This window comes from Harpia harpyja, chromosome 11, assembly GCF_026419915.1.
Source record: "Harpia harpyja isolate bHarHar1 chromosome 11, bHarHar1 primary haplotype, whole genome shotgun sequence".
Lineage (NCBI taxonomy): Eukaryota > Metazoa > Chordata > Aves > Accipitriformes > Accipitridae > Harpia > Harpia harpyja.
This window is the reverse complement of record NC_068950.1, coordinates 40252869-40275977: the sequence shown is the minus strand read 5'-3', so window position 1 is coordinate 40275977 and position 23109 is coordinate 40252869. Positions and strand designations below refer to the sequence as shown.

At 56.9% G+C, this 23109-nt stretch overlaps 2 protein-coding genes and 1 non-coding gene across 3 annotated transcripts; all 3 read right to left on the bottom strand.

Annotated features, from left to right (window-relative positions):
• Positions 1-768: 768 nt before the first annotated feature.
• On the bottom strand, positions 769-839 carry TRNAG-CCC (transfer RNA glycine (anticodon CCC)). Its single transcript has one exon. It is a non-coding gene; the product is annotated as a tRNA-Gly (tRNA).
• A 1223-nt stretch (positions 840-2062) lies between these two features.
• BSND (barttin CLCNK type accessory subunit beta) lies at positions 2063-6189 on the bottom strand. The gene is made up of 4 exons (XM_052801453.1): positions 5842-6189; positions 4647-4726; positions 4015-4257; positions 2063-3214 (listed from the first exon to the last, which is right to left on the bottom strand). The coding sequence occupies exons 1-4, from the start codon at positions 6016-6018 to the stop codon at positions 2926-2928; spliced, it is 789 nt and encodes a 262-aa protein (XP_052657413.1). The 5' UTR covers positions 6019-6189; the 3' UTR covers positions 2063-2925.
• A 1206-nt stretch (positions 6190-7395) lies between these two features.
• Positions 7396-14903, bottom strand: TMEM61 (transmembrane protein 61). The gene is made up of 3 exons (XM_052802548.1): positions 14770-14903; positions 10207-10620; positions 7396-7928 (listed from the first exon to the last, which is right to left on the bottom strand). Exons 1-3 carry the CDS (start codon positions 14886-14888, stop codon positions 7643-7645), a joined length of 819 nt encoding a protein of 272 aa, XP_052658508.1. The 5' UTR covers positions 14889-14903; the 3' UTR covers positions 7396-7642.
• Between the last annotated feature and the right edge of the window lie 8206 nt (positions 14904-23109).

The following is a 23109-nucleotide window of genomic DNA, read 5'->3' as shown; positions in this document are numbered from 1 at the left end:
AATCCTCCTGCAACATGGAGCTGATGCTTCAGGACACCTTCGGGACAGCCGGGGCACGGGGGGACCCCGTTCTCGAGGGGGGACAGGCTCCCTCTGCCCTGCAGAGTCCTTCGCTTCCTTTTCACATGGAGGATGAGCTGTCTACCAAGGGAAGGATGGAGAGAGCCCACAGAGGAGGGGGTGGCGAAGCCTCTAGCCCCCCGACATGTGCCGAGCAACACGGGGAGGTCTTGGAGTGGATACCCGACCCCAAAGCCTGTGCAGGGAGTGTGGGAGAGACAAGACAGCCAGCCCCGGAGCTTGCTGGGAGGAGTGGGTATCCGCAGAAAGATTCTGTTTTTAATGAAAAAAAATATTCAGGAATAGCCAAAAACTTGAAGCTCGTAGGGAAGAGATCCGTTTCCCATCCTGGCTCACAGGGGAGCTTCTAGCAGCAATTCCTGCTGCTGCTGAGAGCAGCGGTCCCCTCCGGCTGTGTCTGTGTAAAGGGGGGGGTCCCCTTTTTAGGGGGGAGGAAGGAGAGAGCAGAGAAGACAACAGAGAAGACCCCAACAAGGGGGAAAAGGTCCCCAAATCCCCTGCTGCCTTCCAGCGCTGGCGGAGCCACGGAGCTCCGGGGTGCTGCTGGACCGAGGTACCCCCCCACCCCGCATCCCGACACAGCGACAGGCCTCGGGGCAAAAAAGCAAAGCCCCTCCCCACCCCACATTTTGGGGGCAGCTCGATACGAGTAGGATTTCTTTCGAAACCACAGACGAGCTTTGGACTTGCACCAGCCGGGAATCGAACCCGGGTCGCAAGAATGGGAATCTTGCATGATACCACTACACCACTGGTGCGCTGTTCCCGCGCTCCCCCGCGCGCCGCCAAGGCCACGCGGCGCGACACGCCCCCTTCCCCCCCCGCCCCGCCCCGCCCCGCCCCGCCCCGGGGCCCGGGGCTTTGCAGAACTCTTAATTTCATGCAGGAATGTCCCGTTTCTCACAAATGTTTAACTTTAGCCGGCGCGGGGAGAGCTGAACCTTTTGGCTGAGGCAACCTCTGTTCCCCGGGGTCCTCCCGCCTGTGGGCACCCAAATCCAGCTGCACAAAAGGGCTCCGGGGGGGGACACACACGGAGGACTCCAGGCCCCATCTCAGCCCTCTCCTCTGTCCCTGCCCAAGGCAAATGCTTTTGAAAATTAAGTTTCTTTTGCCAAAAGTGGTAGCGAGCGCCAGGACGTGAGATGGGCAAAAGCTTTCGGGTGTCTACAAGGCTCCTACGCTCAATACGAGCCGGCGACGTAAAGCGACGTCCCGCCCTGGGCACCCTCCGGAATCGTGCCCGAAGGGTGTCCCCACAGCCACCACGCTCCCCCCACGCCGGGAAGGACAACGGGCAGGACTCGAGCAAGCGTAAACAGTTGGGTAACGCTTCCCCTTGGCCGACCGCTCGCAATCCTGCCGGCAATATTTAGCAAACACCTTCGTTCCCCACCCTCCCAACGGCACCGTCGCCCATAAACACCCCGAGCGCGCGGGGCGCTGCCTGCCCTTTTCCCCTTGCTGCTGCGGTGACGCGAAGGTGACCAAAGGGCGCGGTAACGCCTGGACGGGTGTCACGGGGGCATGAAGCCCCCGGGTAGAGCCATTTCTTGCACCACGCAGGACTGAACCAGCAAAGCGCTCCCCGGGCGGCAGGGGAGCGTGGGGAGCGTCGTTTCCAGGGCTCCCACGCTCCATCCCCCTCGGGTGCCAGAGGACAGCTTCCCCCCCGCTTTTGGGCTTGTCAACCCCCATAAATTTGCTGAAGAGCCGCTCTGCCAGCCGATACGTGCTCCCAAGCCTCATGGGGCCGTGCCGGGCACACGCAGCATCCAGCCCAGCTTTCCCAAAACAGGGTGAGGGACTCGGCATCCCCATACTGTTGGATCTGCTGATGCTTTGATCCAAACCCGGCTGCCGCCCCGGGGAGGCTCAGCCACACGGATCCCCGCGGCCCCGAGCAGCTGAAGGGCAGGCGGAGGTCGCAGATCCCGCCGGCGCTGCCGTCCCTGCGCGTTGCAAACAGGCTGCGGAAAGCCGCTGCGTCGCCCCCGTCGTGGTGACAAACCAGGCTTAGTTCCATCAACGTGACTTGAAACGAGCGCTTATTATTCGGAGGGAGTGTGGGGACGGCGGGCACCGGCACGCAAAGCCACCCGCGGCGCTGCGGCTGTTGACGCCGACCCAGCGGAGAGAGAAAATGTTGCCCAAAGCCACCACCTCGAGCGGCCCTGGGGAAGCCACTGCCATCGCCGGGGTTTCAGCTCAGCCGAGTCCTCCTCCCTCTGCCCCCGCTGGCGCTGGACGCTGGTCCTCGTGCAGGAGTTGGGGGACAGCACGGTCTGTCCCCCGCCGTCACCCCCCTCTCCCAACCTGGAGACGTGAAGGCTGCCTGCTGCAGGAGTCTCAGGATCTAATTTTAATTCCGGGGGGGAGCTTTGATAAGGGGGAAAAAGGCTTTGCGGATATCCCCGCCGCGTAAAGCCTACCCGGGGTGAATACATCTTTACCCGCCTAAACGCTGATCCTGTTTCAAGCAGCAAAGCTAATCTTTTCCCTTCCTAAAGACATTAGTTAGCCTGGATCCTGCCCAGCCCAGCATTCGTGCTTATCTGCGCCCACCCAAAGGGCTCCAGCGAGGGGGACCTTGTCCCCTCTGCTGCAGAAATTGGGGAGGTGGTGGCGGTCCCCTCGGGTTTTGCGGGGTGGCAGCCACCCGTGCAGCTGGGTGGGCGCGAGGGGCGCAGCGTGGCACGGGGGCTTGGCAGGAGCCTGGGGGCTCCTCCGTTCTGCCAGTGCTGCACTTTTGGGGGTCAGCCCCAGCCCCTTTCTCCCAGTCTGTGACGTTTGCATCCCCTCCACGAGACGAGTCCATGCCAAGAGGCCATTCTCTCCGGGAAATCAGTTTTCAGGCTCAAAAAGGCGGTCGCTATCCTCGAGCAGAGCATCCGACCCCTCTTGGAGCCCATAATAAAGGTCACCCTCCTCCCCAGCACCTTTGTGGGGGGAACCGGGTTGCTGTCCCCCCACCGGGGAGCTGGTCGGGGTACAGCCAGAGCGGGTGGCAGATGGTGGGGGAGTTCGGCCCCGTGGCACGGGGCTGCCGGGCACAGAGCCTTCCAGCGACGGCGTGTCCATGTCCTCCAGGAGGGATGCCAGCGGTGCGTCCCCTGCGGCTGGCTGGGGGGGGCTGCGGGAACAGGGAGGGCTGAGGGGCGACGGGCAGCGCAGGGCTTACGCTAAACACGGCTCGGCTGGAGCTGGGATTTTCCCTGCAGCTGGTGGCTGCTGGCCACGGCGCTGGGCTCGGCGTTGCTCAGCCAGCGTCCCAGCATCCCCAGTCCCCTTGCTGGGTGGTTGGGGAGCGCCGGGAGGGCCCTATCTCAGCCCCTGGTGCCTGCATTTATGGGGATAACTTGCCTGCCAGGTTCCCTCTCCTGCCCGTGGGACGAAGCAGCGGCTGCCCTCGCACGCTGTGCCTGCATCCCAGGGGAAAGCAGGGTGCCCCGTCCCAGCTGTAGCTGCATTTTGGCAGAGGGGGTGCCCGAGTCCTATGCCTCAAGGCTGCACGGTGACCCCCCCGTCACCTGCAAAGCACTTTTAGGACCTCCCAAACCAACGCACGGGCATCATACGTGGCATCTGGTTTGAGGGACACGTACTGAGCGTCTCATTTCTACCAAAGTCTGACCAGGAACTTGGGATTTATTCTGGTGAGGGACATTGTTTATATTTATAAAATGAAATAAAAGCAAAATGTAAATTGCAACCAAGGCGATCCAGATTTCCTCCTCATTTCACCCTGGTAAATAATTTGGTACTGGGAGACCCCACGAGCTGACACGCTGTCCGGACTCCAGCAGGGCTGGGTGTCTGGGGGGTCAGTGCTCTGCCTCCTCTCCCACTACCCCCCACACCGGGGGTCTGACCCCCACCCGGTTTCACCCCGCATCCCACCGGTACCAACCCGACCTCACGGGCATCACGTACCAGCTGCCTGCCGCCGTTTCCAGCCGAGGCGCTGGTTCTCGGGGGGGGTCCCCAGCACCCCCCAGCTCCCAGTGGATCTCTGCTTTCGCCTGCACCGCCGGCTGGGAGCAGCTGCGGGGTCTGGGCTGGGCCGTGGGTGGGAGCGGGTCCGAGCCCACCGCCTGCCTCTGGATCTGCTCGTAGGACAGTGGGCTTTTCTCGTAGGTGCTGGTAGCCTCTTGGTTGGGGCAGGGTGCCTGCAAGCTGGGGGTGAAGGAGGAACGGGGTGCTGAGCCGGACCCGGACCCCCACGGAGCCGGGAGATGCTCGGGGACACGCACGCAGGACTCCATCAGGTGCTTTAGAGGTCACATCACTGCCCACGCCAGCGGGTCCTTGCAGGGGGGATGCCTGCGGGAACACAGCTGGATGCTTTGCACCCTCCAGCATCGCTCCGGCTCCGGCCCTGGGGGGGCTCAGCCAGCCCTTGCCTCCCCCACCCCGGCCCCTGCTTGTCATTTTTTGCTGCAATAGGTGGAGATGTCCCCGGTGCCAGTGTGCTCAGGCGCTGCCCTTGTCCCCGGGGGCACGCAGATAACCGTGTGTACAGATGAAAACACCCACCAAAAGGAGAAACGGCCGCTTGGACCTACCGGGTGTCCCTCTCCGGCAGCACGATGGGTTTGTGGTCCAGGAACCGCTCGGCCTCGGGGTCCACAGGGATGAACGTTATCTGGGAGGAAAAGAAATGCAGAGCCCGGGGGGGCTGCGCTGGTCATCGTGGGGACCCTCGGCCCTTGTTACTGGTAAAATAGCTGGGGCGTTCCTTCAGCTGGGGTTTTGGTCTTAGCATAGTTGGATGTCTTGCTTGGAAATGGGTTTTTAGGGGGAAATAGGTAAGGGATTGAATGAACCCAGCGCACCCCACTCTCAGCACCTTGTCCCCAGCGGGGTCATGCGTGTCCCTGAGCCCGGGGGGGTCCCAGGGCCCACGGGGGAGGTCGGTGGCCAGGTACAACACCGAGGGTGCCCCATCCTTGAGCCCCCAGCACGGTGACAAAGCCACATCTCCCTCCTCACCAGGGCTGAGCTCAGCTTTGGGGGGAGCTGGGGTCAGCCTCACCCCGGTCCCAGGGGACCTGGCTGGTCCTGGGGGTCCCAGCAGCTCCCGGGTCCTGGGGTCCCACGCACCACCCCACATTTCGGGGCGCAGCCAAGCTGTTGACGGCCATCCTGCAGTGCCCAGATCCACGCCACAGCCTCCCTCTCCTTGGAAAAAAGCCTTTTCTGCCAGCTCCGTTTCCCGGGGCAGGGACGCGTGGCCGCCCTGTCGCACCGGCAGTGCCCTCTGCCAAGGAGACTGGGAGGTGAGGGCTGTGCTCGGGGGGGCTGCCAGGCCCCTGCCCACCTCCATGGCCACAACGGCCCCTTCTTTGAAGTCCTGGGAGCCCACCGAGCCCCCGGCCCCTGTGGGTGCAGGGAAGGGGCTGGTTTGGGGAGGGGGTTGCATGGGAGAGACAAGCACAAGTTTAATTCCTCGGGCTTATTCCCCGCTGCCTGCTTGACAGCAAAGCCCCAGGCTCAGGGAGGTAAAGGGGGATGAGGGAACGGGGCCGCATCCTGCAGGCATCAGTGGGGAGGTGTAGCAGGGCACGAGCCTCCCAAACCAGTACTTCTCCCTCCGGACCACCCCAGCCGGCTTTGCCCCGTGATCTGCCGCTACCCCACCCCACAGATGGGGAAACCGAGGCACAGCCCGAGGCTACACATCCACAGCAGCCGAAGCCCCCCAAACCCGGCTGAGCCCTCGAGCCCCCCCGAGGTGCACAGCGGCAGGATGGACCCTACCTTCGGGTAGCACTGGCACATGCTCCAGGTGATGCCCACGGCTACGAGCAGGACACCCAGGGCGCAGAAGGTGATGTAGATCTGGGGCTTTTCCACGCTCATGATGAACATCCCCGTCATCACCAGGAAAAAACCCAGCATGATGAACCCGTAACGAAAGGTCTTCTCCTCGGCCATGGGCACCAGGTAGGAGAGGCAGGGGAGGAGAGATGCCGGGAAGCCCTTTTACCTGCGGCCGCTGCCCACTGAGCACACCTCCGGGGTAAGGCAAGGAGTGGTTTCTTTCTCCGGAGGCTGCCAGGGGCTGAGGATCAGCTGCACGTTGAGCCTGGTCCTGCCCAGGGCTGAGCCAGCCAGTTTTTAACGGGTTTGTAATGAATGCAAACACCGACCCGCCGTTCACACTCCAGTGAAGCCGCCCGGCACGTGTCCGGGTAACCTTCCCTGCAGGCACGCGTGGCCGGAGCCCACGCCTGGGGAAGGGACGGGGAGGGAGAAGGGGGTACGTCAGCAGAGACGGGGACTCGGAGAGCGGCTTATCCCGACGGGACTTTCCCAGCCCTGGGGGCTGGAGCTGGACTTGGCCATAAATCGGAGCTGGCAGAGCCCCAAATAAGGGGGATGCCAGGACGCAGGGTGTTTTCAAGGGCTGTGGAGCTGCAGCAGGGAAGGAGGGAGCGCTCCGGGGTTTTTTGGAGGCCAGTGGGTTGGGAATAGCCCCCACCTCGCTCCGGCTGGGTGCCGGGGTACCACCGGTGGGGCTACCTCGGTGGGGCAGCAACCGGGCTGCGAAGGGGGGGCTAAAGCCAGGGAAGGATGGAGCAGGGCTGGTCCACCCAGGGGAGTGAGGACAGAGTATCTGCGTGCCCTGCGCTTGCTTAAGATGGAGCTGGGGTGTTAAAAGGTGTCCTCTTCCCACCACACGTTCGACAGCCAGACGGTAGCGGTGGCTTTAATTAGCCTTCGTTTTGTTCCCTTGCTTGCCTGTCCGTGTGGGAGCACATATATCTGGCTTATGAAAAAGAACCTATTATATTATCAACAACATGTTATATTTGGCTGTGGCTCTGCAGCCACTCCGCAGGTCCGCAGGGGGCCCAGGGCAGACCGTTATTTTGGTGGGATGGAGCAACCGGCGGCAGCAGCTCCCGATGCAGTTGGCCTTTCCTCTGGGCAAGGCTGCAACCCCGTCCGTGGCGGGCAGGGAGGGGGTTGTGCCACTCGGGGTGTCTTTTTATAGGATGCTGCCTGAAATGCCAAGTGCGCTTGGATGCCCTGAACGCACGCGCAAGCCACCGAACATCTCTCAACCAAATGAAGTGAGGCGTGGGAAGTCAGTACGCGGGGAAAGCAAGGTGGAAGGGATGGAGATACGGCTGGAAGGGGCATTGAAAAGGCAGAGGAGCGAACGGGACGGCACGGAGCTGGTTTTCCTCTGGCCAGATCCCTCGTTCTGTGCTGCAGTTTTTATTATAGAGCTCTTGCTTTGAGTGGGCAGCCCCTGGCCTGATATGAGTTCCCCAGGGTGGGTCAGAGCAGGGAATGCAAAGCATCTGCAACCAGCAGTGGTTTTATTAAAAATACGAAGGCTTTCAAACATGCCAGTTACCCCCGACGCTCCGAACACATCGCCCACAGGACCCGCAACCCCGACAGCCCCGGACCGATCACTCGGAAAGCCAGGCGGACCCTTTCCCCTCCTTGCCCACCCTCCTCTCACCCCAGCAAAGGAAGGGGCTCGGTTTAAAGCTGAGGGACTGGGCAGCCACCCGCAGAGTCCCAGCCCCGTGCCGCCGCCAGCTCAGACCCCCCGGACGCTGATGTTTTCGTAGCTGGGAGGAGGGGTTGCCTGCGGCTCCCCAGGGTGCTGGGTCTCCAGCCAGGACGGGCTGGGGCGGAACAAGGCGCTGTCGGAGGAGCTGCGCCGGCGGCCACCCTGCCAGCTCTCGTCCTCCTCCAGGTAGCGGTACAGGGGCGGCGTGAGCTCCTCCTTCCTCCCCGGGGGCTGGATGTAGGCTGGGGCACCGTGGGCAGGTCTGCAGGTCAGGGCTTCTTCGTAGGTGGGGATGGCGCTGGCGTCCCAAGTGCTGCGAGGGAAGAAGAAGAAACCCAGCAGCGCACCCCGTCAACTGGGAGCATCCCAGCACCCAACAACTGGAGCACCCCAGCACTTGTCAGCTGGAGCATCCCTGTGCCCCGTCAACCAGAGCCATCCCTGTGCCCCATCAACCGGAGCATCCCAGCACCCATCAACCAGAGCATCCCAGCACCCCATCAACCCCATCAGCTGGAGCATCCCTGAGCATGATGGACACGTGTGTGCTGGGGATGGCACGTGGGCAGGTTTTGCATGCCCAGGGTCAAGGGAAGACCATGTCAGCCGCTTCCCGGCACCAGGAAAGTGGGGAGCCATGCAGGAGGAAGGGCACCATCCATCAGACCTTGCGACAAGGCAACGTCACCCAGTTCCCGCTGAGTTTATGAATCCCTCACCCAGGAAGAGGAAGGGCAGCCTGGCAAGGCAGCCTCGAAGAACTGCCGCCTCCGGCATTAAGGGCTACAACTGCAGGTGTGAACGACCGCAAAGCAGCAGAGGTGCTGGCTCTCGAGACATCTGCCCCCCATTCTGCCCCACACTGCTTCCCACAGGCAGGAGAGCATCCTCATCATCTGCCTAACCCCAAAGTCATCCCCCGAAGCACAGAGGCTGCCAGCAGCCGAGTAAGCAGTTAGGCAAGAGCCAGGCATCCCGGTTCGATGCGGTCGCACCCCACCCTTGAGCCCTCCATGCACCGGCCAAGCCTGGAGCCACTTCCAGCAGCGCTTTGCTGAGCAAACACGGCTTGTGTACAGGGAAAACCTCCGCCCAACCTTTGCCCTGTGCATGGCCCCACTCAGCACCCTATGAAACAGTGCAGCCCCAAAGATATGGAGGCTTTGAAAGCAACGCGCCTTCCGCTTGCTTTTGCAGATGAAAACTCAGCGCGGTGTGCTTTGGGAGGCTGCGGGTGTTGGAGGGGCACAGCTGGTCCAGAGGGAAAGCTGCGATGCTCCGCAGGGATGCCTCCATCCCAAACTTGGCAGTGCCCTGCCCCAGACCTACTGCCCCGAGCATCTGCACCGTGGCTTTTGCCAAACAGCCTCAGCTTGCAAGGGGATGCTGCCTTGGAAATGCGGAGAGAGGGATTTCTCCCAGCGCAGGATGCTTTGCTGAGCGAATGCCAGCACAGCTGGGACTGGAGGAGCTGCCGCAGTGCCAGCAGTGCCAGGGCGCTGCCTTCCCATCCGGCGTGGGAGCTGGGAGTTCGGGGAAGGGAACGTTCCCCATGGGGCGCACGCCAAAACCCTCCACAGGAGAAGGAAACCCCCCCAGACTACCCAGACCGGCTCATGATCTCCCCCCAAGATATTCGGATGGGCACTGAAACCCCCAGAGAACCAGGAACGTGCCTCCCCCTCCGACTGAATTTTTATGGTTTTATGTTCTTCAGAGTTTCTTTTAGTGCTGCTTTTCCCCAGAGCCCGATTTATGCTGGAGCCAAGATCTTTGCTGTGACCCCATAAAACAGCACTGGGAAGGGCTGGCTGGCTCAGCTTCTACAGCAGTCTCTGGAAAAAAAACCCTTTTGATCAAAAAACTTTTAAATCCAGAAGTGGGAATGAATCTCAGGCTCTCACAGGAAGAGTCTGGGGACCTGACAAGCAGCAGTGGTGTTTGGGGCAGGGTGAGGGGTCTTTCCACACCCCAAAATGGGCTTCGTAGAAGCCACTGCCTACGCTCCCATCTTAATGCCAATCCAAGGATTATTTTCCTTCTTTTTTTCTTCTAATTCCCTTTTAACATAGATTTTGTTTCCATTCAAGATGGCATAAAACCCCTTGGTCCTTACAGAGCACTGCAGACCTGTGGCATGGGGAAACTTTTCAACAGCTGGAGGTCTGGATGACCCCCCCCCCCCCCCCCCAAATCCAGGCACTCTGCCAGAAAACCAATGCGGTCTTCTGCTCGGTGGCTCTGCTAAGGAGATGACTGCCTCGGCCGGTGATGGCCCCGCGGGGCAAGGAGAGCCGTCTGCGGCTGAGCCGGCCACGGGAGCAGCCAGCGTGGGCACGGAGGGTGCCTGCAGGGCGGGCGGGTTGCGGGGGCTTGGGTGAAGGTTGACACTAATGAGCAAGAGCATCTGCTCAGGGAGCAGGAGGAGGGCACGGAACGGGGTCTGAGCAGCGGCCGGCGGCATTACTGCTCATCTGAGCTCGCCAGCGAGCAAGCCTGAGAGCGGGCTTAGGTACACGGCCGTGCCGGGACAGTCAAACCCACCCTCGACTTCTTCCCACCCAAGCACCGCGCGGGGACGTGGCACCCACCTGCAGTTCCACTTCTCCAGAGGCTCCGCGGTGAAGTACTGCAGGTCCCTGGGGAAACGGTACTGGTAGCGGCGGGAGACCACCCTGGCGTTGGCTTTCACGGACCAGAGGAGGCCGAAGAGGAGGAGGATGCCGCCGATGCCGCAGCAGAAGAAGCTGACGGAGCGGAGCAGGGCGCTGGAGGAGGAGGAGCTGGGAACCGCCTCGGCTTCCCGGGGGGGCAGGAGGCGAGCCCCGCTGCCAGCCGAGGAGCCCACCTCCCCGTCGCTCCACCAGGCAAAGCACAGCGTCCCCGTCACCAGCAGCACAGCCCCGGTGATGGTCACGCCGTAGCGGAAAGAGGCAGCTGCCATCCTTCGGAAGGAGGTTTTATGAGGGGAGAAGAGCGAGACAAGGCATGAGAGAGCGCCCGTCCTGCAAGACAAGAAAGGGACCGGGTTTGAGAGGGACAAGGTCACGGAAGAAGACGTGCCAGAGGAGAAAACGACTGAGCTAGGACCTCTCTGGGGGTTGCACGCTCTTCAGCTACTTATTATTGACCATCAGAAAGGGCATTTCCACCATCCCAGATGGGAAGCCCTTGGGCAGAGCAAAGTCAGCCGCCAGTTTGGACCCACAAACTTCCCAACAGCCTCGTAAAAAGATCCTCATTTTCAAGAAACAATGCAGCGCTCCCATGGAGGCAGGATGGAAACCCCAGCCAGGAGAGCCACGGAGGCGGCTCTGGGGACTCGCATAGCTCTTGTCTTTGGATTTTATTCCAGACTTCCTCCCAAGCTCGGAGGAACGCCAGCTGGGTTTCTGATCAAAGCAAGGCTTATGGAAGAGGTTAGGGAGAGGAACATGAATTTAAGATGTCATCACTTCCGAATTATCAGTGCACATATTTTGTCCTCTGAAACTGGAGGTAAATCAGTCCTGCGGTGACAGTAGCTGCCTGGCATCACTGCTCGAAAGCCCGCAGCCCAGGAGATTCAGGGCCGTGCTGCCTCTTGCTTTCTCAGGGAAAAGAGCCAAGCACCATCTCTGAAAGTCACAGAGCTGCTATTTCAGGGGAGAATAAAAAACCTCAGATGCTGGCAGCCCAGGGGACATCACCTAGGGATGGCTCCTGAGACACCGAGTGAGCGGGGACCCCAATGAGCTCTCCCGTCACTGCTGGAGCCCACAATAGCTGCACTCCCTGCCACGACCAAGCTCGGGGCAAGGATGGGAGCAGGAAGCCATCCGTATCTCCGTTAAAAGTCAGGAATGTCCTGGATGCAAGCTAAACCCTTGGAGAGGGTATGGCCTACAGCTGAAGTAGGTGTTTCTGCTATGCTGGTCAGGGGGGCTGAGGCAACTGACCACTGAGATCTGTGAGGCTTTTACTGACCCAGCTACGATGTGCCATTTTGAGATGTTCCAGAAGTAGAGAGGGGCTTCAGTTTATGTTGGAAGTGGGATAAATACCCTGACGCTGGAAGGGTCTGCTCAATCTTTATCCAAATGAGCTCCGGCACACAAAATCTTGCTCCCCTGGGTCAGCTCTGGCGCACACCTTCTCAGCTCCCCGGCAAGATCGATCCCACAGGTGTTACCACCACCTTCACCGTCCCTGTCAGGGTGCTTTTGGGGTTGGTTTGACAACCAAAGAGGTGAGGCAGGGCCACATGTTCCTGCTGGGCGGCACTTCTCAGCTAAACGTCACACACTGAGAGCAACCGTCCTTCCCCAGCGCAAGAAAATTTGGGGAGGGGGAGACGGTTTCTGATCTCTAAGGTTCTCGCTCCCCCCTTGCTTTCTCCAGCAAACAAAAAGCATCTGGCCTCTGGGCTTGGGGATCCCCAGCCCCCAACTAACCAAACAGCACCAGCAAACGGGGAGGCAGAGAGGTCCCACCACGTCCCCTCTGGCCTCGCTCGCTGCCCAGCAAGAAGATGCAGGTTCAGCTCCCACTTCTCGATGCACAAAAAGCTTTGGAGCACGTGGGAATTAAGGACCAGCACCCTTTACATATTCAGTCTTGGGTGACCCCTCTGCGAGGGCTTCCCGTGGTGGCAGTGCCGGTGGAGAGCCTGCACGCCGAGGGACTGCCAGGACGGAGATGGGGCTCAAGCACAGAGGTGGATGGAGAGCTGGGTGACCCACGCTCAGCCCCCACCTCTGCCTTCATCACTTTGCCTGTATGTCAGTAAAATGAAGATAATCTGGTGGCTTTGGTCTCCATTCCTCCAGGCAGGGCTCTCCTCCTACAGTGGGGATTTAAATTGTACCCTGAGATCTGGAAGTGCCAAGCCAGAGCTAAGGAGGGAGCAGAAGTCCAGCACAGACTCGGTGTGATCAAGGGCAGGTGGAATTACGTTATTTCGAGCCATTATTTATCAGATGGGCCCACTAAATGGAAAGCCAAATTACTTCGTAGCGAAAGAAACGCCATCTGATCTAATCTACATTTAATGAAGAAATCCAATGAGAAGTGGGATTTAGGGAATCTGCAGGAAGGCTGCAGGACTGGGAGCCCTGACAACACGCTCCAGCTCTCATCCCACGGCCAGGACCCCAAATTGCCACCCAGGCTGGCAGCGGCCGGTGCTGGTTCCCACCAGCAGCCGCAGTCACCTGCTGGGAAGGAGTTGGTGTTTCTGGGCTGAGAGGAGGCAGAGCTTCCCCCCATAATGAGGGGATGTGTTTAGATGTTCCCTCCTGAATGGCAGGGGCTTGGCTGAGCTGAGACGGAGAAAGGACTGTTAGAGACTGGTTAGAGATGTTATTAGATGATATTAGGGATCAGCGAACTCCAACTTGCCACCGAACGTGAGCAGGACACAGCCGACAAGCTGGGCTCATGCTGCCTTGCAGCAGTAGATGCTCAGGAGAACGCAAGGACCCTACTGACCCGTGAATCCAGCTCCTTTTGAGAGCATCGCATTTTCCTGGAAAATTTTCAGCCAATATCATTTGGAAAAAAACCCTACAACCCAAAAACCCCTACAGCAAAGCTCTCAATCCAACTGCGTGGAAATGACAGATCGCTCCAAACTGCAAGCCTGGATTGAAACAGCACCAAGAGTTGAAATGCTCAGCTCCTGCAGTCAACACTCTCCTCGTTTGAGGGTCAGCCTGGTGAGGTTTGGGAGATGCTGTGATTCCCCTGGTGAGGTTTGGAACATGCTGCGATTCCCCTGCCTGGGCACAGGGAATTTTGCAGCCCCCGGCACTGCGCACATCTGGGAGCAGTGGCAGCGAGGTGGGGGCGGACATGGAGGGAAGGCGGAGAGCCTCCGGGAGGTGACGGATTGACAGCTCGAGAGAATAAACTCTTCTCTCTTAACAAAACCAGCGCAGCGCTGAAACGCTAAAAGCTCCTCCAGCCTACCCGGCACGTGCTCCTGCAGCGCGTGTGCGGGGGCCGCTCCTCCGCGCTGGGTGACATTGCCATCACACCGTCCCCTTGCCAAAACCCCTCGCGGGCTGGCACAGCTCTCTTGAGCCTCTTTAAAAGACCCACGATGTTTTTCTCAGCGCACCAACCACTGGAAGAAGAGGCTGAAGGAGCAGGGGCAGGAAGCGAGGTGTGAGGCCGGGGCAGGACCCGAATCCCTGCTCCCCAAGCCGGCCCGTGGCTCCGCTCCCGGAGCACTCAGCATCCTGCCCATCAGGTCTCCCGGTGAGCATTTCCAGCACGGGTTTCCTCGGAGGGGCTGCCCCTCCGAAGGTGGCAATTGCTGGCTCCCAAACGCCCGCCTCCACCCGCCGAGCCACCCTGACATCTTGTTCTGCCCCGTCTCCTCCTTTGACCTGCTCCGAAATAGCCTTTCCGGGGGAACAGATTTGCACGTTGCATGTACAAACAGATACGAACGTTAATAGTTTACATAGTTCCATTAAGATGCTGAGAATAGCATCCCCCATATAAAGTTATGCAGATGGTGATTCATAGGGTCTACTAAGCATTACTCAGAAAAACACTCTTTTCCAGCGACACAAGAAGCGAAAGGAGTTTTGAATCTCTCCCACCGCCACCAAGCAGAAATCCACCTCCGCACCCCGCGTCCCTCCACGGCGCTCGCAGCCTGTCCTTCCACCGCGCGGGCCGGAGACCTTTAACCACGCGCAGCCGTGCCAAGAGGAACGCCGGGGAGAGACGCGCCGAAGCGCGAGCGTGTCATCCGGGAGATTCCTTCCTGCCTTCATCTGAATTTGCTCTTCGTAGTATTAGCAGGAGTAGCGAGGGCTTCGGTACCCATCCGAACCCTAGTAATAGGGATGCTTTCGAAAGCGCGCCCCAGAAGCCCTGGTGTCACCAGCCTCCCAAACTCAGGTTCAGATGGCGGGGAGCCCGCGGAGAGCTCATGTACCCCCCCCCAGCCTCCCCCGTGCCCCCAGCAACTCCAGCCCCGACGGCGATGCCTAAACCCGACGTCCCCCCCTAAAGAAGTGCCAGCCACCCCCGGGGGACCCCTCCCCGCCGTGGCCGGTTCCCCCCGCCGCCCCTCTCCCCTCCGGCAAAGCGACGAGCCGGGGGTTATCCGCGTCCCCTTCCCCCCCCCCCCACCGCCCCGGACCCTCCGCCGTACTCACCCGCCGCCGCCGCCAGCCCCGCTCCGGCCGAGCGGCGGCTCCGGTGGAGCCCGGCCCGCGGGGCGGGCGGGGCCGGGGGCGGGCGGGGGCGGCGGGGCGGGCGGGGAGCGGACGCCCATCGGTTCCCTGCCGCCTCGTCGGGGCGGCGGATGGTTCGGGTGACTTCTCGGAACGGGACTCCCGTCCCGTCGGGGCGCGGCGATGCCCTGCGCCTCGGTGTTAGGGGGAAAAGAACCCAAAACCCAAACCAACCAAAAAAGGGGTAAAAAGAAAGAAAAAGGCGAAGGAAACACACACCCCCGCACGCACTGGGTGATGCTCGCGAAGGAGGCGATTTGCTGGGGGGGGTCGGTAAGGCTGGAAGAGTCCCCGGTGCGGCGGTGGTGGATGAGGGACGGGTAGCACTGAGCCCGGTTCCCCCCCTCCCCGGGGCGCAGGAGGCAGGGAACAGACGTACCAGGGACCCGGCGAGAGCTTCGGGCTGCAGAGCCCACGGGAGGTACGCTGTGGCCGGGACACGTCTACCCGGTGGGCACCGTTACCCCACGGGTGGGACACCGCTGTCCTATGGGTGGGACACCCACGCTGCGGCACAGACAGGGGATCTCTGCCCGGAGCCTGCTTTGCGACCACTTCGGTTCTCCTCACCTCTCTGTCGAACGCCAGTATTGCCCCTTTCCCCCGTTCCAGCGGGATCTTTTCACCCTGCAGCACTCACGAGGATACCTGGACCTTAAGCGAGCTGAGGGTGCTCTGATCGGAGGTTCAGGGTGCCCCGTATGACCGGCACCTGGATTCACGCACAATTCCGCATCACAGAAGTGGAGGTAGATTTCCTCAACAGCTGTCGTGCCGTGCTGTGCTATCGCTGTGCACCCTCACAGATCCGTTGCGTTGCTCTTGAGTTACAGCTGAGCATCACTGACAGACAAAGCCATTTCTATGGATACATCTGCGCTGTAGCTGAACCCTGGGCTGCTCTTCCCACGCCGCTCGCAGCTCCTCACCTTGCTGGCTCAAAAACAGCTCAGGGTTTATCTGCACAGGCTGCAGGGACGGATGCAAAGCCCCGTCGTGGAATTCATATTTGTTTCATCTATGCTTAGTAGCCACTCTGCCTAGCTGAAAATGTGTGGGTGTGCAGCCCCTTTTACCTGCAGACACTGCGGAGTTTTACAAACGGTAAACTAAGGCACGAGGAGGCCTGATTGACACGGGGCTGGGCCTGTAGCAGGTTGGGTCTCCATCACAGAGGAGAATGGGGCAGGGGTCCCCGAAGCCAGCACTCCAGCATGGCCTCACCCCCCCCGGGCTGGGATGCAGCAAGGGCCTTGAACCCCAGGGTGCAAATCCCCAACAACAAAACCCACACCTCCTCCAAACACTGTGGTTCTCGCTCCTTGGCAGGATGGAGTTTGGACCTGGGGATGCCAGGAGTGAACATCTGGATTCCTCTGCCACAGATACACCGGTGCTGAGCGCTCACATCAACGTCCGTAAGTGACACAGGCACTGTGAATCACCAGTTCCCCTATTAGAGGACAATGAGGCATCTTCTTCTGTTCATTACTTGCTCAGATGTTATATTTTAGGGGAATTTGACTGTCAAATGGCTTCTGAAGCACTTCAAGGCAGCATTTGCATGCAGCCCTGGGTGCTCTTCCTAGCACAGGGCTGCAGAGAGTGAGGTGGCTCTGTGCCAAAGCATTGCCCTTTGCTGCTCCAGCCCCATAACCAGCTGGGATCTTCTGTCTTCCCCTGAGAGCTGGCCTACAGGCAGCCACAAATCCACGACAAATATTTCACAACAAGGTACGTGCTGAGTGCCAGCACCTCTGTCTGCTTAGCAGCACCTTGGCTTTTCCCTCTCTGAGAACTTTCCTGCTGGTGGACAAGGTGCTGCAACACTTCACGGGGCACGGGCAAAGGGCTTCTCCAGAATAAAGACAGAATATCTGTGCAAAATAGGTAAAACATCCCATGCACGGTGAAACCGCAGTGGAGAAAACAAGAAGATATAAAAGACAGTTACAGCCCCTGCAAGAACAGGAACAAAGGAGGAACGGAGAAAGAGAGATTGTTCCAGTAATTGCCTCCCCCAGGTAAGGATGCTGTGCCTGATCAACGCTGCTGGCACGGAAAAGTGCTGCTTTTTGATTCACTGTTCACTGCATTTTGCTGCTGCAGCAAATCACATGTAAAATAGTGTATTTCACTGTATAATCAGGCTAAATAAGTTAGCTTTTTCAATACCTCTGCGTGTGTGTGTGCGCGCACATGCATGCGCTTTCTGCCCCATCACGACAAGGTGGTTGATACCAGAGCACCAAGTCAAGAGTGAATTTGGCTGCACCAGGGCACCAAGTCCGGAGAAGAGGAGCCCAGGCTCCCTGCTCATACCTGGGACGGGAGTGTCGACACCCTGGGCTGGGTCGCAGGTCTCCATCGGTGATTTGGCACCCGGGCCGCCCTTCCCGTGCCCGGCTGTCCCCGGCGAGCACCGCTCGGCAGGGTGCTGCCACCCGTGACGGAGCCACTAAAGAGCCACTGATGAGGCCTTAGGGGACACACCTCTGCAAGCCTAAGGTGCCCACATTGCCTACATCCATAGAGAAGCCATTCCCGAGGGGCTGGCACACCTCCTGGTTCCCCTTAGCACGGGCCATTGGGCACGGCAGAGGTGGGTGCAGCCTGCCAAGCTGATAAGGGGCTGCAGCAGGCAGCCATGAGGATGTGCAGATGGGAAGGAGTTCCTGCACCCGGCACAGGTAAAGCAAGGGAGAAACCTCCTGCTGTTTATCTTTGCCTTAATTATCATCTTCTTAAAATGCCTAATTTGTTGCTTTAGTTGATATACTGGCTCAGGCACTCCTACCTAATCCAGTCAGTAAATCGAGGCATTGAAAATTTGTCCTACATCTTCAAATGATGCAATGTTCACCCGTGTCCTTAGACTTATTTGGGGTTGAACCTGCAGCTGGCCATAGATCTCTCTTTGGTGGTTCTGCTATATGGGCAGCCGGAGGGTTTGCTCTCCAGCTCTCCAGCAGGAAAAGCCTAGCATTTGGACGTGAAAGGTGATCATCCCTATGACCACAAAGTGGTGCTTGTTTGTTTTGGCCGTGTTCACCAAGAAGTTCTCTTTCTGTGGACAGCTATGTTTTTGCCCTGAGACTTTATTGACTCTAGAAGCCCATTTTGTACAGAATATATCTTACTATTTAGTTCCAATGGCTTTTACTGGATTGGAATTATAACAGAAGAGCAAGAGGTGTATAAACTACATTCAGCTCGATCACTTGTTTAATATCAGTTTCTGAAGTGGTGTCTGTACTATGTCTGTCATCTAGCAAGCCTCTGGACCCAAAACCTCTGAGTGTTTTAAAGCTTAAGCGTATGCTAACCTGACCGTAACGGTGTCCTAACCAGCCGTTTGTAAAGCTGCACCACGCTGAGGAACATGGCTGCAGTGGGAAGTCCTGGAATGGGAGAAGTACTGATACCCTCATCCACAGAGACCTTTATGGATGAGCAATGGTCTCAAATTCCTTCTGGTCTTCATTTGGGACTTGTGTTAGTACAGGAGCACCAGGGTGCCACCTCCCATTGAGGCTGTTGTGTAGATAAATGGGCATGATAAAGCTGTGGGTTTCCTGTAAGGGAAATTCCTGTGTTGCAAATGGGGACAGTAAAAGCTTCCTAGGAGCTTTCCACCAAAATCTGCAAAGGATTTGAAATTCCCCTAAAAAGGGGTGGGGGAAGGAAAGAGTTAAATCCTGATGCCTCTGCTCAATCTTTATTCAGGCAAAACTCTTCTTGAGCTCCTGGAGATTTTTGCCTTAGGGAGGCCCCATGCACTCTGTGCGTTTCAGATCTGAGCTTCTTTCTCTGGGAAGAGGCACAACTGTTGTGCTAACACGTGCGTAACCCACCACCCAGCGCGTTTTACACGCTGCAGATGTTGTGGCTCTGCTAGAGCATGAGCTGCCATTTGGCTCACGGTGAAGAAACATTGATTTTTCAGCCCTGTAGGCTCCTCAGTCAAGCTCGATGCCGGTCGTGAGTGCATCTATCACACCTGAGCAGAGAGAGCTATCGAAGATCTGCACTGGCTGCTGAAACACGGCAGCAGTTAACTTTACTCCACATGTTGAATATCTGAGGCTGAAGCTCCTGTGTATCCTTGATGCCTGTGTATGCCTTGATGCTGATGTTCAAAAAAGTAGCAGGCACTTATAATCAAAGACAAAACTGGCTAAATTTGCTTTCCAGCAAACTCAGCGTTACACGCGGGATGAACTACAGTTACCCTGACATTCCCAAGACCCTGTGCAGTCTTCGTGTCTCCACTGCACTCAGCTATTACAGTGGTCTCCAAGGAGTAGGTAATGGGCTTTTTTATTTTTTTTTCCCAGCACAGAAATGCAAAAAAGTTTAAAAGCAGCATTAATTATGATTTTTAGAAAAAGGACGGAGCAGCCATCTAGCTGTTCCGGTTGCCACCATGTGTGGAGCCACAAGGAAGCCCTCGGTGTCCAACACACACCCGTCCCAGATGCTCCACAGCTGGTTTCCTTTCCCAGTGACCCCTGCATTATCTCACCGCCTGGCTTGGCATTGGGCTGCCCACAAGCGCTGGCTTACATCGGTGTGCTGTGCTGGGAGGTTGCTGAGGGATATTATGCTGCCAGCAAACCTTGCAAAACTTTTGCTGGAAGCGTGACAGTCTGAGGAGATACGCAAGGTATGGCTGAAAGGAGAGGGAGCACCTTTTATTAGTCAGAGGGATATATAGCTGGGAAAAAAACAAACACACTTTCAGGCACAAAAGCCCTTCTGCAGGTCAGAGTATTTGGGGCAGCATCTGGTGTCTGAGGGTTATAGGTGGTGGGAAAGGTGCATTGCTACTTACACCAGCTTCGGAGGTAGACGTTGTTTAGCTTGGTTCTCTTTTCTTCATGCCGCGTGGTCCCCATTTCAAACAGCAAATGTCACTGTCTTCCTTCCAGCAGCAGTGATGTTGCTCTGGCTGTACTGCTGTGCCCAAAAGGTTGTCTGCTTTCTTCAAAGCCTGTCTGCAATGTCATCTGTTGGCCTAGTAAAAGCTGTTTTTTCTGCCTGCACACCTTGCCTCACTTTTAACCTGGAACATTTACATCTTCTTACCCGAGTTTCTAGGTAACTGGAGACAATTTTGAAATTCTGCAAAAAATGACAGGAGGTGAGTTTGGGAAATAAAGGGCTGCAACTTCTCCATAATGGCATTAAGCGTCAGAGCCAGGCTGACTGAGGATATCAACACTCATCTCCAGTGAAGCCAAGGGTAGTACCGTGGCTCCCTCAACAGTGAATTTGGCTCGCACTACGGTTAGCACTGTAGTTTGAGGCTCTGTGGAGAACCCACTCCCAACATGTTCTCCTGATTTACTCCTGAAAGAAACAGCAGTAGCAGAAGATTTCTCCTGTGGAGGTGCAGGAGCAGGTTGCTCCTATCTCTTCCCTCAGTGTGTCAGAGAAAAACAGACCCTATACCGGCCTGGGAAAAAGAGAAGGATGTGAACATGAGTAACAGATGTTTATAAAGATGCATGTGAACAAACAGATGGAAGACATTGCCTAAATTACTTACCTTCAGACTGAAAAAAAGGTCTCTATCTCCCATATCCAGATGACTTGCCACCAGCATCTCAGACTGGGGCAGGACCTCAGAGAAAGCACCTGTAAGTAGCATCCCTGAGAGAGACACCTGCCATCCGGGTGAACAGAGGCTTCCCTGGTCGATCTCCCTGTGAAGTCATCCAGGACCCAGAGAGTTAATCTTTCTCCCCAAAATGTATCCTCTCCTTTCCTTAGCTAGGAGCTAGTCTGGCTACTCATCTTATTTGAAAGAGTGTAGTTTCACTTCCCTGGAAGTGTAAATACTCCTGTGCCAGAAAACTGTCAGCTCTGGTTGGTGGGTGACTCCTTGCCTCGCAGCGGGATGAAACTCTCCTCCCTCAATGATTCGCTGTGCCACTTCCAGCATGAGGGAGAGCTCATCCCAGCCCTATAATCTGCATTAGTCTGGATGTGAACGGACACCTCAGCGCAATAAAAGTTCAGAGCTTATTACGAGCTCTTGGCTGATACTAAAGATAATGGTAATTAACCTCTCTGGGATGACAACGGTTTATTGCTGGCTAATCTCCCAATGCTTTTCTTAAGCATTTTGTAAAAAAATGGGCCTCGCCAAGGATGGAGAGAGCAGGAGGAGACAGAAAGCAGTTGTGTGAGTCTCCAGCTCAGCACACGAGGCTTGAGAAGTGTGCCTAGGTTTTAACATGAGCTGGGGACAGGATCTGTGCATTTACCCATTCTCAGATCTATTTTGGGAGTCACAGGATTTCTGTGTGTGGGTATAGAAAGGCCACTGCTTCCCATCGGCACAGTTTTGCAGCCATCACATTTCTGCGCTTGCTAGGGATATGAAAAAATTGGGTTTTGATTGTGTCAGGAGGTACTGGAATTGCTGTCTTGTTTTACTAGGTATTGCTATAATCAAGTCTGCCCAACTGAATTTTACAGGAATCTCTTGCATTAAAGGAGAATGAGCAATCACACCCTCGTCACCTTTCCGTGCAGACACCTTTGCCAATCACTTATTTGCAGGGGTGAGGACCGGTCTATTTATTCAGTCCTCAGTCCGAAATTGTTCTGTATCTCCATGAGATGATCCACACGCGGGAGCACATCTTGTCGCTCTCGATAGAAAGGGGCAGGAACCTCTTCTCAAAGCTTCCAGCTTCCTTCTGCTCAGCTCCATACACGTGGGAGTCGCTTCCCAACGTGGATTGCCACCAAGGCACATCTGCCATCGAAAGGAGGCGAGCGACTCGGAGGGAAGTAAAATGGCTTAACAGATACCGGCAATCGGCTTTTGACCTGATTTTGTACTGAGCTTTCTAGTGAAAAAGGAGCATTTGTGGTCTATCAGCATAGCGCTGAACCGTATTAAATAAGCCTCCATTTATCTTCAGTAAGACTAATACAGTTCCTTATTATTGGAACAATGGTATATTTTTGTCACCCTTAATTATTAACTTATCTGGCTGTGATTGCTTCGCTTATGAAAAGGATAAGCTAGGTAACTATAATAGCTATATAACTCTTATATAACCAACATTTTAAACTTTTTTTTTCAGCCGTTCTTCTCCTTTTTTGCCTTGCTTACAGCTTTTCTATTTTTCTTTGGCATAGGTAAGTAAACCCAAAGGGCTAGACCCTACAGTTACACTGATGTTTTTGGAGCATGGCCTGGAGTTTTATCAGTTTACATCATCTGGGAGTGGGCCCATGAAATTTTTAAAACGTTGAAATAAATGAAAGCAGACAGGTGACAGAGTGACAGCACCAGACGGAGAGAATGGTGATGGCCAAGGCAGCGAAAGTCTTAGCTTTATTTGGTGGAAAAGGGCCCGCAAGTACAGCTGGTACCAGGAGGCTAAACACACATACAGATTTGCTGGGAGCTGAAAACAGGAGAAAAATGTGGCCTGTACAGAAAAATAACTTCCAGTGTTTTCCTCTGGTGACACTGGCAAGCCTTCACTGTCACGTTAGCCCCGAATGCTTTTTGCATGTTCCCGCCGCATTTGCCACTTCAGGCAAGAGGAGGCCAGAGGCAAGTGATGGGAGAGGGTGCCCTGGAGTTGCTCATCACCAGCTGTGGTTCACAACTGCCTTCATGACAAAGTTCACCCTGAGCACCTTGGAGGCCACGGGTACACGTGTCCATTATATCATGAATATCCGAAATAATATATTTATTGCCTTTCAGTGACTGTAGCTCCTCTCTGATGCCCAGCAGAGTCAGTGTCTCCAGGATCTCACCGATGGAAGGAGACGGGGGACCACCACCGCTTCTCCAACTGCTGCCCCACCTCACTCTCCGAGAGCCTCATGAAGCCATGAAGCTAACTGATGGTTGCCCATGAGCTCGCTCTCCTCCACTGCTCACCCACGAGGAGGGCGGCCTCCCTCAGTTTGTGGTTTCAGTGCTGGAACCCCAGGTCCTTCAGTAACCAGCTCATCATGCCTGCTACCTTGCCACAGCCGTTTCATTTTTGCTGCTGAGGACACTGGCCCCAGTGACAATGAAGGGAGGGCTGAATTCCTTTCCCAGCCCGGCTCTCTGTTTTGACAAGTGATTCTTTTTATAAATCCCAGACAGTGCGTCTTTTCACAGGCAGTTGTAAAGCTGGATTTAATACACGTCAGAGAGAATACACGAAAGCTCTCGCACGTTCTGCGGCACGGTTTTTTTTCAGCGGCTCTGCGAACGTGCTGACCGGCAGCTGACCT

Excerpts from the sequence above, each read along its gene's own strand:
- BSND (XM_052801453.1), bottom strand. The coding sequence starts at position 6,018 with ATGGCCGAGGAGAAGACCTTTCGTTACGGGTTCATCATGCTGGGTTTT. Across the intron at positions 4,258-4,646 it reads CTGCCGGAGAGGGACACCCG|CTTGCAGGCACCCTGCCCCA; the intron begins GTAGGTCCAAGC and ends CTTCACCCCCAG. Across the intron at positions 3,215-4,014 it reads GAAACGGCGGCAGGCAGCTG|CCCCCCCCAGCCAGCCGCAG; the intron begins GTACGTGATGCC and ends CTGTTCCCGCAG.
- TMEM61 (XM_052802548.1), bottom strand. The coding sequence starts at position 14,888 with ATGGGCGTCCGCTCCCCGCCCGCCCCGCCGCCCCCGCCCGCCCCCGGC. Across the intron at positions 10,621-14,769 it reads GGGGCTGGCGGCGGCGGCGG|GACGGGCGCTCTCTCATGCC; the intron begins GTGAGTACGGCG and ends CTTGTCTTGCAG. Across the intron at positions 7,929-10,206 it reads CTGGAGAAGTGGAACTGCAG|CACTTGGGACGCCAGCGCCA; the intron begins GTGGGTGCCACG and ends CTTCCCTCGCAG.